At 39.9% G+C, this 19,963-nt stretch overlaps 1 protein-coding gene across 1 annotated transcript; it reads right to left on the bottom strand.

Moving 5' to 3' along the window:
- Nucleotides 1-9,851: 9,851 nt before the first annotated feature.
- LOC122645022 (TMV resistance protein N-like) lies at nt 9,852-18,920 on the bottom strand. Its single transcript, XM_043838376.1, has 5 exons — nt 17,774-18,920; nt 17,372-17,538; nt 16,644-17,276; nt 11,124-11,263; nt 9,852-10,485 (listed from the first exon to the last, which is right to left on the bottom strand). Exons 1-5 carry the CDS (start codon nt 18,918-18,920, stop codon nt 9,852-9,854), a joined length of 2,721 nt encoding a protein of 906 aa, XP_043694311.1.
- Between the last annotated feature and the right edge of the window lie 1,043 nt (nt 18,921-19,963).

Genomic DNA, 19,963 nt, shown 5'->3' with positions numbered 1-19,963 from the left:
TTAGCCTCGTGCTCTCGCCTCAAGACGAGCATCTCCTCCTCAAGTCCCCGGACCCTGGCCGCCAATTTCGAGCTCTGGACCTCCAGTGCCACCCTCTGAGAAGATAAGGCACCAATCTCCTCCGACATCCTCCTCTCCCGGATAGCGCCCTCCTTGCAGGAGACCTTTTGCTCCAAGAGGTCCCTCTCCAAACCCCGCACCTTCCAGGCATGCTGAACCCTCTGGAAGGCGTACTTCTCAAAGCAAAGCACTGCCTCGATAGTGCAATACTGGACCTGCAAATCGAATCACAGTTAGCAAAACACCAACATATTAACACAAAGAAAGGAAAAATTAACATATAGAGAAGCGTAGACATACAGAAGCAGTAACCACATAAAGGGATCTCAATAACTCAGAGTCGGTCATAACCTGCAAAGCCTCATGATCTGAGGGAAGCCGACCCTTGTCCAACCGCCTCAAGACGAGCATTTCCACGGGAAGCACCATAAATTAGAATACCATAAGCTAGAGACCGTGGTGAGGCATGTCATAACCATCTTGACCCAATGCAAACTGAATCCCAATTTCAATAACATAGGTTTGATGAAACCCCATGAAGAATCGGGTTTGAGTAAGTTTCTTCACGCAACGCTTGTAAATGTTGATGGTTCTTTAAAGTCTGGTTATAAATTCTCTTTGGTTTGGTTGGGCATCTAGAAGTTGTGGGATTTTTTTAAATCCAATGAGCAGCGGGCAATTAGTGATGGGGAGAAAATTCTGTTTTGGCCTTTTCATCCCTCTCTTTTTCAAGATCGTCAAAATAGGGTCTCAACAATCCCGTTTCATGAGCTTTACAATCATTCTATCGGATTTATTGTGCACGCAATCTAGGAAAACATCCAATAACATAAGTCAATCTAAGAAAGCATCCAATAATATAAATCTACAACCCATTTCCTCGCAAATTAAAGAAAGAAAGAAAGAAAGAAAGATAACCAAGAAAACACAACTAAATTAAGAAGAAAGAGATACAAAATGTATTTGCTATCAAAGAAAATGAATATTTGATTAGGCAAGTCAGGAAACAATGTATATGCATTATTTGGGGATCGAGGAGTTTAAGATGGATGTGGATGTTCACCTACCTGATCACCATCTTGCAAAAAAATCTCCCAAGCGATTGAAGGAATCCACAATACTAATAAATGCTTGCTAGCTTATGAGTGATGCTTTGGAATTTTCCTCCTCCAATAAACTCTCTCATGTATGTTGTGTGATGCATTGCATAGAAGAAATGGGTCCCAAATTTCTTCAATCCCCAAGATTTTAGAATTTTCCTCTTCCGATGATGACAAATAATAACTTTCATGTTGTGTCTGACGTCGACGCATAGATGAAATGGACCCTAATTTTCTGTTGGAATTGTGTGTCAATCAAACCCAAATTATTAAATTATTGAATTTAATTTTTATATTTTATTATTTTATTTAGGCTTATAAGAATGTTCCATAGGTCTTTACCTAAAACTTTTTTGAACTGGGAACAGGACTGGACATCCTGTTTATATGGTTTCCATATCACATGTCACGAGAAATGGAGATTTCGATGCATGGATGAGAATCTGGTACGTATATCTTATGTATTGTTACTGGTTGTGCGTGTGATATACTTACCCGCCACTCGATGGCCCTTTGACCTGAGAGATTCCATTTATTGCAGTGTGGCACTATGGATTTTGGTAAGCCAATGGTTGATGTCCAATTGGACTATAAACCGGTACAGTGGATTCGTGATCCTGCATTGTAAGCAAAGGATTTCTCAACATGGAGTCCATTGCCTGTTTACAAGGAATGTCTAGGAGAGAGAAAGTCGGTGGTTGGTCAGACAGAAATCTGGATCCAATGTTTATTTGAAATGTTTTATAAATTTATTTTTAATATAAAATTAATATATAATATATTGAATTTTATTTTGAAGTTTTACGGTTGTCCGATCACAATCACATATTTTCTCGATCAACGTACATAATAAATTGAGGATTAGTAGCATTAAAGTACATACCCTATAATTGATTATAGGATATTAGGAAAGTGGAAGAGTTTATGTGTAATAAAAGAGTTTATCGGACACATGGTATTATATGGGAGAATAAAATATTTATGGTTGAATATCTTTTTATATTATGGTAAGAGATTATGAGAATATCTCATGAACTATAGTTTGGAAAGATTGTATCCCTTTTGAGATTCTATATCTTCACTTTAATAGCAAATTAGAGTTGCAAAAATTAGAAGATTCACAAAACACCAAAATGGAAGATTGAGCCAAGGCCAAGATAAAAGGGGATTACTTGAGATCCAAGGATCTCTAAAATTATAAAAGAGGGAGAAGGGAAGAGCTTCTCCACGATTTTGGCAGTGCTCTCTCCCCCTCCCATGATTTCTCTCTCTCCCCTCTCTTGTAGTGGTGTGTGTGAGACTTGAGTTAGAGAACTCAAGAGGCTTTGGTGATTTTTGTATTTTTCTAAAAGTTTGCAAGGATTGATCAAGCTTCAAAGTGTTGAACAATTTTTCAATCTCCAAGTTTGCACAAATTGGAAGACCTATTATCTATAGGAGGAGTTTCACTTGTGACTTTAAGGTAATTATGAATGTTATTTTGAAATTGTTTCTTTCCTACTCTTGATCATGAACTACAAGTATTGACCCGATCCAAATTTCGTTGCGCATCGGGTTTATTCCCAATAATTGGTATTAGAGCGTTGCTTGTACGTTCATGGTTAAAGTATTATTTTGATAGAATAGGGTTCTCCATGTTCTTAGAATAAAGTTGTTATTTTTCCAATAAGATGATGCATGTTTTGATTTGATCACAATATGACTGATATGAAAAGAGAAGAAAAAATAAAATAGTTATTTTTTTTTTTATATTTAAATAATGTTTTTTTAGTTTTTATAAAATTGGGAAATTTTTTTATGGGTATTTTATTGGACTTATTTTAGTTCAAGTTTTTTTTTTTTTTGGTAATACACTCACACTTAATGGTTAATTCGGTGATTTGCATTTACCCACTTTTACCACATGTTGATGTGGGGTCACATGTATCATTATCTTATTGGACTAGATCATGGAGTACTTCAACACAAGAATCCCAAAGGTAGGGAGAAGCACCAAGCTTTGTTCACAACGAATTAGAGTGGGACCTATTTGAAAGGAGCAGGTTTTGGTTCCAATGATAATTGGGAGTTTATTTGCTGTTGTTATTTCCCTTTTGGCATCATGCTAAAAGGGGCTATGAGAGATGTTTTTTATGTTGGTATTGCCCCAATGGCGGAATTTTCAGAACTTGTAACATTGACATTTGATAGTTAATACACAATTTGCTGGCCTTTAGCAAAAAAAAGATCATGGAGAATCTTTCTTTATTTTTATTTTATCTTGGTGGTTATGGGAATTAATTTAATTTGTAAATCTATGTGGATGGTAGCATTTAATTATGGAATGTGGAATGTGATATGCATTGTACTCTCTTTCCCCTCTATCTCTCTCCCCCCTTTCTTTTTGATAAAATTATGTAATCCATCCCTTGGGCAATCCAATGGTGGGTGTATTTACCAAAGGGATTTCTTCCCCAAGGAAAGTGTATAGAGAATTAGGTTATAATTTTATTTATTTTATGTAAGTTCAACCGATGGAGAATTGAAGATCTTAAAGAAAGATGGAGGCCAACATATGATGATGGAAGGAGATGGAAACAAAGCATGTAGATGCCAAAGGATGGAGCAAGCACTATTTTTGTACATCACTTGATGCATTGGATGTATGGTTGTTTTTACATTAAATTTAATTAAATAATTATTGATTTAATGGGAATTATTATTCTCACTAAACCTACTATCCCATAACCACAATTTATATATATGTTACCTTGTACATTGCATTTTCTATATATGGCGATATATTGTGCGCGAGTGTTTACCCTCCAATTTTGAAAGCATGTGTGATATGGATAGATCTTAACCGTTAGATCATTGTTCATGGCCCCCTTTTGATGATGGGTGTAGAGGTAGGTAATGAAGTCCCCACAATAGAGCCGATAGGACATTATAAGGATCTCACTACCATACGGTCTACACCTTCTCCCATTAGATAGGAAATGGACATGGATATTTGGAGGGCACTGCATTAGTGTGTCATCTCTCATGATGCCATGATTCATTCCGAATCATTAGGAATACACATAACTTGAGTGTGCATCAGCCGATAGAATATGGATATGACACTCAAGTGACCAATTACATTGAAAGCCTAGGAGACAGACATTATAGTCCACCCAATCACCGTATGTGGGATAATCATCGATAGGGTAAGTTTTACATGTGAGGATTGGTGAGTTTCAATACATTTTTTTCATTATGGAGGGATATGAAAAAGATGAAGGATCATTGTTTTAATTAGCTCAAAATCAAAATTCAATGGTCATTATATTTATTGTGTTTTTACTTGTACATGTGTAGATCTTTTTGACATGGTTGCCCCAATCAACAACACCCTTATGTCACTTATCACCCAATCAAAATTGGCAGGACCAAATTATGAGGATTGACATCGTAACATTATGCTCCTTCTCAAGGCTGAGGAACTTGACTCTGTCCTAACAGAAGAGTCTCCCACTATACCATCTGCTGATACGGATGGAGCTGAGGGTACTACTTTTTTTTTGCTAAAAGATCAATGCATTAAAACAAGAAACAGAAAACAAAGATGGATAAACCGAGCACAGCTACAAACTGAAACAACAATCCATCACACTCAAAAAAATTAAGAAAATCTGTATCGAGGCATGCTCATCGCATCTCGAGCCAGCTGGTCTTCAATATGACTAGGAAAAGTAAAGTTTTCCACCGACTCTCCTGTAATCGCCGCATGTTTAGCCAAATAATCAGCAATAGGATTCACTTCCCTGTAGCAATGCGAGATTTTCCAATTGCAAGATTTAAGGAAAGATTTGAGGACCTGCCATCTTTAGAGCGCAAACCATGGGACATTTGAGTGTTGAATAGACATAACCAAGGCAGCCGAGTCAGATTCTATCCAAAGGTCCCTGACGCCTCTCTCCCTAGCAATAAAAAGACCGTCTAACAAGGCCTCAAACTCAGCCACAAAGCTGCTAGTAACCCCCAGGTGTCTATAGAACGAATGGATAACTTGGGCTTGGTGATTTCTAAACACACCCCCAGAACCCGCCCTACCTGGGTTCCCTAGGGAATTTCCATCAATATTCAATTTGGTCCACTGCCTATCTGGCTTACACCAAAATACCTCCAGAATGTCAGGTGTTTTGACATTAGAGACCTCCAACCCTAGAAATCTGACGCAACTTAAGTTCTGAAAGTTTTTCACCTTTAATCACATGATTGCAATCCCTTATATCCCCTTGAATGCAAGTGAGGAGCTATTGCACACTTCAACGAACACCCTTCTGCCTCCTTCTATTTCTTTCTTCCCACAAGTTTGCACTAATAATAATAGCACCTATTGCCCAAGGCTCCTTCAAATTCGTCCACTTGAGCTTCCCTTTCCACCACTCAAAAAACTCAGGAATGGTTGGAGGTTTACCCCACACAAAATCGAACCAGGCTGAGAAAGTGGTCCAGATCTCAGTGCTGAAATCGCAAGAGAGGAAAAGATGAGGGATCGACTCACATTCTTTCAAGCACAGGAAGCATCTAGCAGCAAGACAAATTCCCCTTCTTTGAACCTCCTCGTCTGTGGGGATCTTACCATGAGCCAGTCTCCACCCAAAAGTAGAATGCCGAGGCTGAATATTCCTATACCACACCAGATTCGCCCAAGGAACAATGGGCGCCTTCCTTCTAATACCATCCCAAGCAGCTGCCACAGAGAAGTCTCCTGACCTTCACAAGCTCCTTCTCACCGAGTCCTCCACAGGGTAATTCGGAATATGCACTTGTTTAATAGCCTGGAAGGCTTGGATCAAAGAAGCCGAAGAGACGGGCGGCAGATTCCACTCCGCCTCCATGATGAAATCACTCACCTTGGTTGCATCATTGCTGAAGAGCTCCTCATCCAACCCATATTTTTCTTGAATAGAGAGAGGACCCCACCATTTATTTTTCCAAAAATTGATTTTTTGTCCATTCCCAAGGATCCAGTGTTCCTTCTCCGCCACAAAGCTCCACATTTTCCTAACACCTGGCCAAATTAAAGAAGCTCTATAACCAGGCCTCACATTTCCCCATTTATTAACAAACCTGTGTCTTAAAAAAGAGGAAGACATTGAATTCTCATTCCTGATCTTCCAGGTAAGCTTACAAAGCATAGCCTTGTTCATATCTCTTAATCTTCTAATTCCCAAACCCCCTTCCTCCTTAAGTTTGCAGAGTTTATCCCATCCCACGCTAACAGCCTTAGAGGACACCACATCACCTGTCCAAATGAAGTTTCTCATCCAGCGCTCAAGGGTAGCAATCAAGGAGGAGGGCCACCAATACACCGAGAAGCTATGGATCGGCATACTGGACACCACGGACTTCACCAGTTCCACACGACTAGCCAACGAGAGAGTTTTCCTTTCCAGCCTGCCAGCTTATTTCTAACTCTATCCATCACCGGGAAAAGCATATCCTTCATGACACGACCCTTAGAGATCTCAATGCCAAGATACCTAGTAGAGAATTTACACACCGAAACCTGCAGGTCCTCCACAATTGCCTGACGCCTGTTAGGGGGTATGGCACCCAGGAACAACTTGCTTTTTTCTAGATTTATCTTTTGGCCCGAGAATTCTTGATATTTTCCAAGGAAAGACTTGAGGTTCCTGACATAATGAATAGAAGCATTAGTGAAGATAAAAATATCGTCAGCAAACAAGCAGTGCCCAGGGGTGGGCACACCCCGCGGCCCGTGAAGAGAAGAGATTTTCTTTTCCTCAAGCAGCTTGGCCAGACCCCTACAAAGCACCTCCTCTGCAAGGATAAAAAGCATAGGGGATATAAGGTCTCCCTGTCGCAGCCCCCGTTCCATGCCAAAGAAGCCAACAGGGCCACCATTCACAAGCACCGAGATTCTCGTAGAAGAGAAAAGGCTGCTAAGCCAGGTAATCCACCTCTCCGAGAACCCAAATTTAAATAGCACCTAGAAGATAAAACCCCACGAGATCGTATCGTAAGCCTTTTGAATGTCAATTTTCAAACCCAAACCACCTCCCCTAGCTGCACCCGACATCATATTAGCCAGCTCTGATGCTATCACAATATTGTCATGGATAACTTTCCCCTTCTGAAAAGCACCCTGTTCTTCAGAGATCTGCTTAGGAAGAACCAACTCCAACCTGCACGCCATTACCTTTGACAAGATCTTACAAAAGAAATTTCCCATACATAAAGGCCTGAATTTATCTAAAGACGTTGCACCATCCACCTTTGGAATAAGGGCAATAAAACAGTTATTAATACCTGCAGGAAGCCGACCAGAAGAGAAAAAATGCCGAACAGCCTTACTAACATCCGCCCCTATTACATCCCAACACCTTCTGAAGATAGCCCCAGGGAGCCCGTTCAGCCCCGGAGCACTATCAGGGTCCAGCTGCCACACCACTGCTCTAATTTCTGAGTCACAAGGAACCGAATCCAACCTGAAGATATCCACCTCCTCCAAAACCCGAGGGATGCAATCAAGAAGATCCTCATGCTCGACAACCTCCACAGCCCTATGGAAATTTTTATAGAACTCCTCCACATAATTTTTTATCTGCACTTGATCCAAAAGCACATGACCATCAGTTGTAACCGAGGATCGAATAGAATTTTTTGCCCTTCTTAATTTTGTAGCAAGATGAAAAAACTTTAAGCATCTGTCGCCAAAAGCTTTCCTTTTCAATCTGGATTTTTCAGCCCACAGCTTTTCATAATTGTCTGCAGCAGCATTGTAAGCCTTCTTCACCTCAACCTCACGATCAAACAGTTGGTCAGTCATCCCAACTCTATCAATCTCAGCCTGGATGGCTTGCAGCTCACATTTTGTCGATTAAATCTGCTCCTCAAAGTTTGGAAACTTCTCCTTAGCCCAAGCTTTAAGGACAGGTTTTAATCTTTTCAATTTTTGAGTCAAAACATAAGAAGAAGAACCCGAAATCCATTCCTTCCAGGAATCCTCCACAACAGCCAGGAAGCTTGGGTGATCCAACCAAAATCGTTGCAGCCGGAATGGGGCATTATCAAGCCTCTTAATAGCTTCAGCCACCACCTGGATTGGAGCATGATCTGAAAATGTGCTTGTGAGCACCATTTGCAAGCTATCCCAAATGCAGAGAGCCAAGCATCGTTACAAAAACTCCTATCCAACACTGCAGCCACATGCCCAACCTGCCCAACCTTTCTATTATTAGACCACGTGAATTTTTGCCCCCTAGAAGGAATCACCAATAGCGAACAGGCGTCCACCATAGCACCAAACTCAGCTGCCGACCCCTGATTAAAAGAACCAGGACCTTTTTTCTCAAATGAAGCTAAAGTGGCATTAAAATCCCCTGCGAGGAGCTAAGGAGAAGAGTCCAGCGGAGCCAAGGACCCCAGCTCGGTCCAGAGATCTCTACGTAGAGCTCTCGTACACTTAGCATAAACAAAAGTCAAAAGGGAACTACGCTGACCCCAATCCACCTTAACCGTGATCTGTTGCTCCGATTCCATAACCACGGATGGCTTCAATAAACCTCGTTTCCAACTCACCCAAAGGTTTGGCACCTTATCACTTTGATTATTATGAATGAAGTCACAATCAAAACCCAGCTTGTTAAAAAACAAAGCAGGGAATCTATAAACCTCCACCATCGGTTCCGCAATGCACACCCCATCCGGTACCTTCTCTTTAATTAAAATTCTCAAGGCTAACTTTGCAGCAGCCTTCTGAACGCCTCCAATATTCCAGTAGAGAACCCTCATTAAAAATGTTTTTTTTAATCGTACGACCCAATTTCCTAGTCGCCACTTCCACAACCTATTTCCCTTTCCCCGCTTAGAGCTTCGCAGCCTCACCAAGCTCTACAGCCTTTAGCGCTTTATCCACCTTTTCCACGTTGTAGTGTTGCACCACATGCTGAACAGAAGCAACCTGATTAGTGTCTAGAAAAGTCGTCTCATTCTCAGAGGTTTTAGGCACAGTTTCATTGCCTTCCATGCTGATCTCCGTTGTTGAATTACGAAGACCAGCATGGGATCCAAGAAAAGATTCAGATTCAGAACCTGAATCCGAACCCGACCCATCGGCACCCAACGCTCCATCCTTCAACCCAGATACAACGGGTAAAGCCACCTCCAGTGAACCACCCTCGCCAAACACCTCAACATCCCCTAGAATCTCACAATTCCTACCCTCCTCCACATCATGCACACGCCTAAACGAGGAAGGCAAATCACGTTCCCCACACACTATGTCCTCCTGCCTTTTATTTCTCTCCAAAAAAGGAGAGTTGAGATTGGACTCTCCACCTTGGATCTGGTTTCCAACCTCTCCACGATTCTCTGGTGCCACATCAACCAGCCCTTGGCTGCTCCTCCTGCGCTGGCACCGTCTCCGGTCATCAACCCACTCAGAGCTGAGATTGGAATTTCGACTAACATCCCTGCCGGCATCGGCATCCCCATTCCCCACATTCGACCAGCACTTCTCCCAAGAGTGTCCCAGAATTTTACAAAACTTGCACCACTCTAGCTCATCCTCATATACAATGGATTGTTGAAACCAAAAACGATCATGCGAACCCGACTGCAAGTGCTCGACCTGGATTTCACCAATCCTCTCTCCCTCAATATCGACCTCCACGAGAATTCTCGCATAATTTCCAAACATCACCCGTTGTGTGCGACGGTCAATCGCCACCGGTCTCCCTGCCGCCTTGGCGACAAAAGAAGTTTTTCATTCCAATATTCAAGCAGGAGGTCTGGAAATCTAATCCAGACTAATTTGGACGACTTTGATCTATCATTAACAGTGAACCTTTGCTTCCACCGTTGGAAAGTTATCGTTTGAGATCCCACTCTCACAGTCCCCCTCTTCCAAATAGCAGCCATGTCTTCCTCCTTCTCGAACCTGGAGAGAAAGAAACCCTTCCCTAGCGGCGAAAGAACCTCACCTACCTCCAATCTCCAAGAAGACCTACTTGCTGCCCTAATCCCATCCAAGGTGATGAATCGAAAGTTTGTTCTCCCAACCAATGCAGTCTTGAAGCCAAGAAGCTCTTTTTTGTATGCCTCTTGGGGGATGACCACCTTAGTAGAATTTCCTGTTTTTATCGGATCCGGCAATTCATCAATGGCCGGCAGAGTGCCACCTACAGCCCTCGCATAAGACTTAGTTCCAACAGGTCTGGAATGGCCTAGAGCTCCACCTGAGACGATCTCCCCAGCCCTCTTCACAACAGCATCTCCTCTAGCCACAGGCTTAAAAAAATCCACAATATACAATTGTTTCCCATTGAATTTACTGCAAAACATCTAAAGGAAAAGGTGGGCATCTTGAAATCCTACCATCAAAGGGATTCAGAGACTCAACTATATATTTTGAATTCCATTGACAAATCGATTGTCGAGTCTGTCAAGGGAATATCTTTTGCGGGTGACATGATGGCTAAAATCAAGGAGTTGTATAGCCAACAAGACACCCACATAGAGTACGAGCTAGTGGATAAGATCCAAAGTCTCGAGATGGAACTTGGAACTCCGGTCTTAGACCACGTGATAAAAATTCAAAACTTGTTCGAACAATTGGAGGGTTTAGATTTTGAAAAGTTCTCCTTAAAGTATAAGAGGAATGTCATTTTTAAATCTCTCCCCGGCTCATTCAGTTCCTTTATTTTCAACTTCAACATGAACAAGTTAGGTGTTCAGTTGATCGAGCTGGGTAATATGTTATAAGAAGTCGAGAGAGCGATTAAAAAGAAAAAGGCAGAAATGCACCTCACCGAGGTGAAACAAAGTTCTTCCAAGAACAAAGGAAAGAAAAAGAAGGGTAAGACCCATAAAGGAAAAAGCAAGAAAATTCAAAAGAAGAAATCTCCTAAGGAAGGAAAATGTTTCTTTTATGGGAAAGAGAGGCATTAGAAATGTAACTGTTGTGCATACCTGGCTTCCTTGAAAAAGAAATCAAATGATAAGGATACCTCTTCAGAAGGTAATTTAAATGTTTTTGTCCTTTTCAAAACTAATATGTCTATTGGACCATCTAACTCATGGCTTGTGGATACTGGATCTACGGTCCATGTCTGCAATATGTTGCAGGGGTTCAAGGAGACAAAAAGACTAGACAAGAATGAAGTGTGTCTCAAGATGGGCATCAGAGCAGAGGCCAAGGCGTTGGTAGTTGGAACCTATAGTAAAGAATTTGATTCTGCATCTTTAGATTTAAAGAATTGCTACTATGTTCCTTCTTTTAAAACAAATATTATTTCCATTTTAAAGTTAGTTTTAAACAGTTATGCATTTACTTTTGGTACTAGACTTTCAAGTCGTTATAATAATATTTTTGTTGCTTTTGGATTTTTACAAAATGGTTTGTATTTTCTAGAATAACCTTTGATAACGAATAAGGTTTCAAATATCGATTTGAAAAGAAAGAGAACTCCAGTGAGTCCTACTTACCTATGGTATCTCAGATTAGGTCACATCACTGTAGACAGGATTAACAGGCTGATGAAGGACAGGTCGTTAAAAAGTCTAAAGGTCAAACCATTCCCAACCTGTGAGTCATGCCTACAAGAAAAGATGACCAAGAAGCCCTTTCCCAATAAAGGTAGGAGAACCAATAGTTTGTTGGAACTAAATCACACAAACGTGTGTGGGCCCATTAGCATCGAAGCTAGGTATGGTTATGAGTACTTTGTGACATTCACCGATGACTATTCTAGATACGGTAGTATCTACTTAATGCGTAAGAAGTCAGAGACTTTTGAAAAATTTAAGGAGTTTCAAGCTGAGGTTGAAAAACAGTTAGATAAACGCATCAAGTCCATTCAATCAGATTGAGGAGGGGCATATTTATCAAATGAATTTAAAGCATATCTCACAACCAAGGGGATTGTGTCACAACTATCAAATCTTGGTATCACCTCAACAAAATGGTGTATCTGAGAGATGCAACCGAACTTTGTTAGACATGGTTCGAACCATACTCACCTTTAGTGAGTTACCCTTATTCTTCTGGGGGTATGCCCTAGAGACTGTAATCTATATATTGAATAGGCCCTACAAAAAATGAACGCAAAACTCCATCTGAATTATGGTATGGGCACAAGCCCATCGTAAAACACTTCAGGGTTTGGGGTTATCCTGCGTATGTACGCAAGCAACAAACAGATAGTAAGTTGGAGCCACGTTCTTTTAGATGCTTATTCTTGGGGTACCCAAAATGCACAATAGGTTACAATTTCTATGACCCCGCAAATTAGAAAGTCATTGTTAGTAAGCATGTTACTTTCATTGAAGAAGATTTGATTGCCGAGAAAAGCGACCTTGTTGTTATAAAAGAGATGTCTTCTATACCTAAAATGTCTAATCCATCAATTGAACCAGCTATCGACCCCATCGAACCTAATATAGTTCAGGAGCTGTGATATAGTGGGAAGACCATAAGATGACCCACACGTTATACACTTCTTACTGAAGAAGCTAAGACCGTTGAAGAATTCTACATGGTTACGATTGAATCGGATCGTATACATATAAACAAGCTCTTCAAGATGTAGATGCACCCAAATGGGAGGAAGCCATACGCTTTGAAATTGACTCAATGTATTCCAATAACGTCTGGACTCTGAAGGATCCACCAGAAGGCGTCAAGCCCATTGGATGTAAGTGAATCTTCAAGAGGAAGGGAGGAGTAGATGGAAAGGTTGAGAGATTCAAGGCAAGATTGGTAGCAAAAGGTTATACTAAACAAGAAGATATAGACTATGAGGAGACTTTTTTGCCAGTAGCTATGATGAAATCCATTAGGATTTTGTTGGCAATAGCCGCACACTATAATTATGAAATCTGATAGATGGATGTGCAAACTGCATTTCTAAATGAATTTCTTGATGAAGGAATCTATATGCAACAGCCAGAGGGGTTTACTTCAAAAGATGAAGAGAACAAAGTGTGCAACTTATTGAGATCCATTTATGGACTCCAGCAAGCTTCCAAGAGTTGGAACATCCATTTTGATCAAGCATTCAAATGGTTTAGCTTGGAACAAAACATGGATGAACCCTGCGTTTACACGAAGTTCAGTGGGAGTGTGGTTTGTTTTCTCATATTGTACGTAGATGACATTTTACTAATAAGGAACGATGTTGAGTTTCTTTCATCCGTAAAGGTGTGGTTGTCCACCACTTTTTTTTATGAAGGACTTGGGTGAAGCTAGCTATATCCTTAGGATCAAGTTTCTTAGAGATCGCCATAAAGGGATGCTAGGCTTGTCACAATCCACCTACATAGAAAAGGTACTGGCAAGGTTTGACATGGAAAATTCCAAGAAAAAAAATGTTCCTTTTTGCCATGGAATTTTACTTTCCAAATCTCAATGCCTCAGGACTCCAGAGGACATTGAAGAGATGAAGAGAGTTCCCTATGCTTCTGCAGTGGAAAGTCTGATGTACGCTATGTTGTGTACAAGGCCAGATATCTGCTATGCTGTAGGGATAGTGATTTGGTTTCAATCCAATCCAATAAAAGAGCATTGAGCTATGGTCAATAATATTCTCAAGTATTTGAGAAAGACCAAAGATTATTTTCTAGTGTATGGGCGTGATGGGTTGTCAGTAGTTGGATATATGGATTCAGATTTCCAAACTGACAAGGATGATAGAAAGTCCACATCCGGTATGATTTATCTTATGGGTGGTGGAGCGATTATATGGAGAAGCGCCAAACAGAAATCTACAGTTGATTCTACTACCGAGGCAAAGTACCTAGCAGCTGGTGATGCAGCCAAGGAAGGTGTTTGGCTCAAGAAATTTCTTACCGACTTGGAGGTTATTCCAGAGTTAGTCAAGAACCCCATACCTTTATTGTGTGATAACACGAGGACGATTGCACAGTCCAAGAGCCTAGGGCTCATCAGAGGAACAAACATGTGTAGCGGAAGTATCACCTGATTAGAGAGATAATCTAGCAAGGTGATGTAGCTGTTTCCAAAGTTGGCACTACTGACAATGTGTCAGATGCAATGACAAAAGGATTAGCTCCAATAGTATTTGAAAAACATATTGAGAGCATGGCTATAACTTTTGTTGGCAATTGGCTTTGATGTACAAGTGGGAGATTATTGGAATTGTGTGTCCATCAAACCTGAATTATTAAATTATTGAATGTAATTGTTATATTTTATTATTTTATTTGGGCTTATAAGAATGTTCCATAGGTCTTTACCTAAAACTTGTCTGAACTAGGAACGGGTCTGAACATCCTGTTTATATGGTTTCCATATCACATGTCATGAGAAATGGAGATTTTGGTGCATGGATGTGGGTACACGTCGATAACGTGTATAGAAGAGAATCTAGTACATATATCTTATGTATTGCTACTGATTGTGCGTGTGATATACTTACCCGCCACTCAATGGACCTTTAACCTGAGAGATTCCATTTGTTGCAGTGTGGCATTAGAGATTTTGGTAAGCCAATGGTTGATGTCCAATTGGACTATAAACCGGTACACTGGATTCGTGATCCTGCATTGTAACCAAAGGGTTTCTCAACATGGAATCCGTTGCCTGTTTACGGGGAATATCCAAGAAAGAGAAAGTTGGTGATTGGTCAGACAGAAATCTGGATCTAGTGTTTATTCGAAATGTTTTATAAATTTATTTTTAATATAAAATTAATATATAATATATTAAATTTTTTATTTCAAAGTTTTACGGCCGTCCGATCGCAATCACATATTCTCTCCATCAACGAACATGATGATTGGGGATTACTAGCAATAAAGTACATACCCTATAATTTATTATGGGATATTAGGAAAGTGGAAGGGCTTATGTATAATAAAACGTTTATTGGACACATGGCATTATATGGGAGAATAAAATATTTATGGTTGAATATCTTTTTATATTATGGCAAGAGATTATGAGAATATCTCATGAACCATATTTTGGAAAGATTGTATCCCTTTTGAGATTCTATGTCTTCACTTTAGTAGCAAATTAGAGTTGCAAAAATTAGAAGATTCACAAAACACCAAAATGGAAGATTGAGCCAAGGCCAAGATGTTTACCAAAAACAAAAAAGAAGCCAAGGCCAAGATGGAAGGGGATTACTTGAGATCCAAGGATCTCTAAAATTATAAAAGAGGGAAAGGGAGGAGCTTCTCCACGATTTTGGCAATGCTCTCTCCCCCTCCCACGATTTCTCTCTGTCCCCTCTCTTGTAGTAGTATGTGTGAGACTTGAGTTAGAGAACTCAAGAGGTTTTAGTGATTTTTGTGTTCTTCTAAAGGTTGCAAGGATTGATCAAACTTCAAAGTGTTGAACAATTTTTCAATCTCCAAGTTTGCACAAGTTGAAAGACCTATTATTTATAGGAGGAGTTTCATTTGCGATTCTAAGGTAACCATGAATGCTATTTTGAAATTGTTTCTTCCGTACTTTTGATCATGAACTACAAGTATTGACCCAATCCAAATTCTATTACACATCGGGTTTATTCCCAACATTTTCGTCAGCCCCCTATATTTCAAATCGACCCTAGTTACGTCGAACATAAAGTCTTTGACTGAAACTTTGATTTCCCCATCTTCATATTCAGCTCCAATTATTTTCCAAACGCAATTCGGTATCTTCACCACCCAAGTGCAACTGTTGATCTTGCCAATTAGAATATTCCTTCGGTAGCAGCATTATGATTTCTTGTTTTATTAACAACTTCAACCATTGCTTCCAAATGGACGAACCACTTAGATATCAGGGTGCAAAAAACAATGCATAAAATCAACCCTAGCTTGAATCTCCATGTTACGATGTTGATGAGTAAATGATAGACCTGGCTCCTGTGCATCCGGGCAGCTGGGCTGCATGTCCAACGCCAGACTCAAGGAGCTACGTTTTGATCGCCTTACCCCTGCCCAATCGCCATCAAACCACTCTGGAAACTCCTTCCAATCAAATTCAATGTTGCAAGTGACTTTATGATTTCCAAGGTCTTTAATTATGTCTTTTCCATGGAACCAATCAAATCATGTTATTTATAGAACTGACTTTTTCTTGGTCTAGTGGAGAATCGGTATTGGATTGGTTGGGTCAATCGATTCGTATTAGTATCAATGGAGATCAATACTGATTTCTAAATGATCCTGTATCGTTGAATCGGTGATACTAATGTAAAAAAAAACTTTTTTTGAAGAAAACATGATCGATACGGTCAATCCAGATCGATATCGGATTGATATCGACATAGACCAATACCAATACCAAACTTGAGTGTGGCAAGGTTTTAAAAAAGCCGAATCAGAATCCAGTCAGTCTCGACAGGAAAAGATAAAAAATCCATTGAAATCAACTCAATTTTGCTCTAATCCCAGAATAATGGATGTGGATCAGCTTAGATCGATTTAGATTCAACTGGCCAATTCAGTTCCAATTTGAGAGAGAAAGAGACGAACCTGAAAGAATTTCTTCTTGAAAAATCTTTTTAAATTGGCGCACCACCTTAATAATATGGTTTCTACAGACTTCAAACCCTCTAAGCCCCTAATGTCAGTCCTCTTTTCACACTCATGAAGATTTAGCATGGTTAGGTGCTTCAAGTTTGACAGATTTGGTAACCTTATCAACTCGCTGCTACCAGCTGCACAAAGAGAACACAAACTTGATGGAAGCATTGGGATTGATTTGAGTCTTCGACAATTAGATACGATCAGAGTTTGGAGTTGTGAAAGCGTCCAAAAATCATGAGGTAGGTCTTCTATGGCAATGTAACTCACACAAAGCACTGTTAAACTTTTCAAGTTCCTGATTCCCTCTGGCAATTTTTCAAATTTTAAGCAAAGAGAAATATCAAGTGTTTCACGCGATGCCAATTTACTAATACCCTTTGGAAGATTCTTGAGATTGTCACAATAACTTAGATTCAAGTTAACAAGTTTAGTAAGACAGCCGATACTTTCATGGACTTCAACCAAACTTCCACACTGATCGAGAATCAGTTTCTCAAGATTTGGGAGCCCTGAGAAGTGCGGTGCACGAGTTAAGTAGGGAGAACCACTGAGATCGAGTTCCTTCAACTTTGTTAGATGCTAGAAGAAAGGGGGAAAATTAGTTTCCACAAGTTACATATCATAAAAAAAAATTGAAACAAATATTGAAAAACTCAAAAAAAATTGTGGCATACCTTAGTTCCCTTCCAAACTTCTTTGAGGTTGCTCTCTGGCATGTGAAGAATAACAAGCTTCCCCAAATGAAAATAATTTGGTATAAATTCGAAGGGGAATCCGTTCCAATTAACCCAAAGTAACTTTCTAAAACAAAAATTCCCCTCCTGAAAATAATGTTCCCAGTCTGAATCAATGGAAAATGTTGCACTATGTATTCCAGGAAAACATTGAACATCAAGTAATCTTAGATTAAGCATTTAAAAAAATCCTAAAGTGTTCAACATGCCGGACTCTTTCACATTATATCGAGTCAAGTCTAATTGAAGGACTTCAACTGTATCAGTTCCTTGATAAAAGAGAGAAATTAATAAGAAAAGGAAAATGCTACATAAAAGGACAATATTGTATTGTAGATTAACTTGTGATACTAATTATACTTACATTGAAGTTTATGAATACATCAATGGCATCGGCGTTATCCCACAATCTACTACGACCTCCACGCTTCCTAGGAGACTGTTTGCGAACAATTTCTCTTCCCATGTCTCGAATGAGATCATGCATATGTAACAAATTGAATTTATCAAATGTTACCAAAGACATCTCTTTGAGAATTTCAATCCCAGCTTCTCCACCCAGATCACAAGCATCTACAATTGTAATTACATATTTTTTTTTCCATCCAATGAAAAAGCATGATATATCAAGGAATATGGTCCGGTCATCCTCATGTAATGCATTATAACTTATTTCAAGTATATCAAAAATCTGGTTATTGGGTATCTTTCTTAAATTTTTCAATTCCCTTTCCCATAGAACTTTATTTCTGTTGTATAGAAGAGAACCCAAAACCACAAGAACTAATGGAAGCCCCCCCCCCCCAGCATAGCGTATTACCTCATTTGAGAGCTTCAGATAGTCTTCTGATGGATGATTTTGACGAAAGGCATGGAGAGTGAAAAGTTGAAGGGATTCATTTTGATTCATTGCCTCCACTCTATATTTATGTTTTTCATCCACATCCAGGCTATCTAGCAAATGTTCATTTCTAGTTGTTAGGATGATTCGACTTCCCGAACCAAAACAATTATACCCTCCAATCAATTTATAGAATTGATTCATTTTTTCCACATTGTCAAGAACAATAAGAAGTCTTTTACATGATAGACGTCCTTTGATAATATTGATTCCTTCGTCCTCATTGTAAATTGTTCTCTCTTCTTCTCTCATAAAGACACCAGAGAGAAGTTGTTCTTGTAAGAAAGCTAAACCCTTTTGTTTTGAGCCCTCTCTAACATTAGCAAGAAAGACACTACCTTCAAAATTTCTAAACATGACGTTAAAAACGGCCTTCGCTATAGTTGTCTTACCTATTCCACCAAGTCCATATATCCCAATGATGCGACCAACATCCGATTCGCCATCATCATTTAGCAAACAAACTATGCAGTTAATGTGGGACTCTAACCCAATTGGATGCTGTGCAACTTCCAAGCATTTGGGCTTCACTATTGTCAACACTTCTTCACCGATTTCTTTTATAAGCTCCGCCTCATGTCTGACCATTTGATACAAACAACCAAAGACCCCCCCCAAAAAAAAAAAAAAAAAAAAAAAAAAAAACTTTAATTTCCAAATCAAGAATGCTTAGTTAAGGTTTACCAATATGAGGACTCAACAACTAATATTCTATCCAAATAAGAAAGTACTAAACACTGGACCTGGCTCCTGTGCATCCAACCAGCCGGGTTGCATGTGCAATGCCAGACTCAAGGCGCTGCACAAGATCTTTTCAATCCTGATCGTCTATGGCCTGCCTACCCATAGCGGGGTGCGGTGCAATGACCGCCTTACCCCTGCCCATTGCCTTGCCCTAGCGGGAGTAAGGCGGTCATTGCTCTGCGCCTCATTAGTGCACTGCTATGGCTGATACGGGCAGCAGGCCATAGAGGATCAGGGTCCGGATCTTTTTCGCTAAACACTACAAGAACTGAAAGGATTTGATTAATAAGACCACCACTTACCCATTTGCAATCTTTTCTTGATCCCACCCTGACAAATCTGCAGCTTCTTTGAGAACAGCCCTCCATGTCTCCACCTTCGCCATCTCATTCTTGAAACTCTCTTCATGTTCCTTAAATGCCTTCTCATAAGTGTTGTGCTGATGCTTGACATCCTTGAAGAAAACAATCAGAACCTTTTCTAATCACCCATCTTTCTTGCATTCGATTATCTTCACCAGCTCATCAAGGTACCAGGTGGAAGAAGCATAATTCTTAGATAAGACGAAAATTGCAATCCTAGAACCTTCTATTGCTTCCATCAGTTCTGAAGATATATTCTCTCCTCTAGTTAGCCATTTGTCGTCTCTAAAGGTGTGAATCCCATCCCGATGCAACCAGTTAAAGAGTAATAGGATGGTACACTATGCACTCCCTCCCTCTTTTTCTGACACATGTGATATGGAGTGCTGCCCAAGTATTCTCAATATCTTTGGATTCTATTCTACATGGTAACTGGGATCACATGTGATATAGAGTGGTGCCCAAGTAATTTCAAGATCTCTAGGATCGGTTCTACATAGAAGTTATGCATTACAATTGTATTGT

Source organism: Telopea speciosissima, chromosome 11, assembly GCF_018873765.1.
Source record: "Telopea speciosissima isolate NSW1024214 ecotype Mountain lineage chromosome 11, Tspe_v1, whole genome shotgun sequence".
Classification (NCBI taxonomy): Eukaryota; Viridiplantae; Streptophyta; class Magnoliopsida; order Proteales; family Proteaceae; genus Telopea; species Telopea speciosissima.
The sequence above is the reverse complement of the archived record's forward strand: the minus strand, read 5'-3'. Positions and strand labels throughout refer to the sequence as shown.

Excerpts from the sequence above, each read along its gene's own strand:
- LOC122645022 (XM_043838376.1), bottom strand. The coding sequence starts at position 18,920 with ATGGTCAGACATGAGGCGGAGCTTATAAAAGAAATCGGTGAAGAAGTG. Across the intron at positions 11,264-16,643 it reads TCAAGAAGAAATTCTTTCAG|ACATGGACCGTAGATCCAGT; the intron begins GTTCGTCTCTTT and ends AACATATTGCAG. Across the intron at positions 10,486-11,123 it reads TTCTTTTTCAAGGAAGCCAG|TAAATTCAATGGGAAACAAT; the intron begins GTATGCACAACA and ends GATGTTTTGCAG.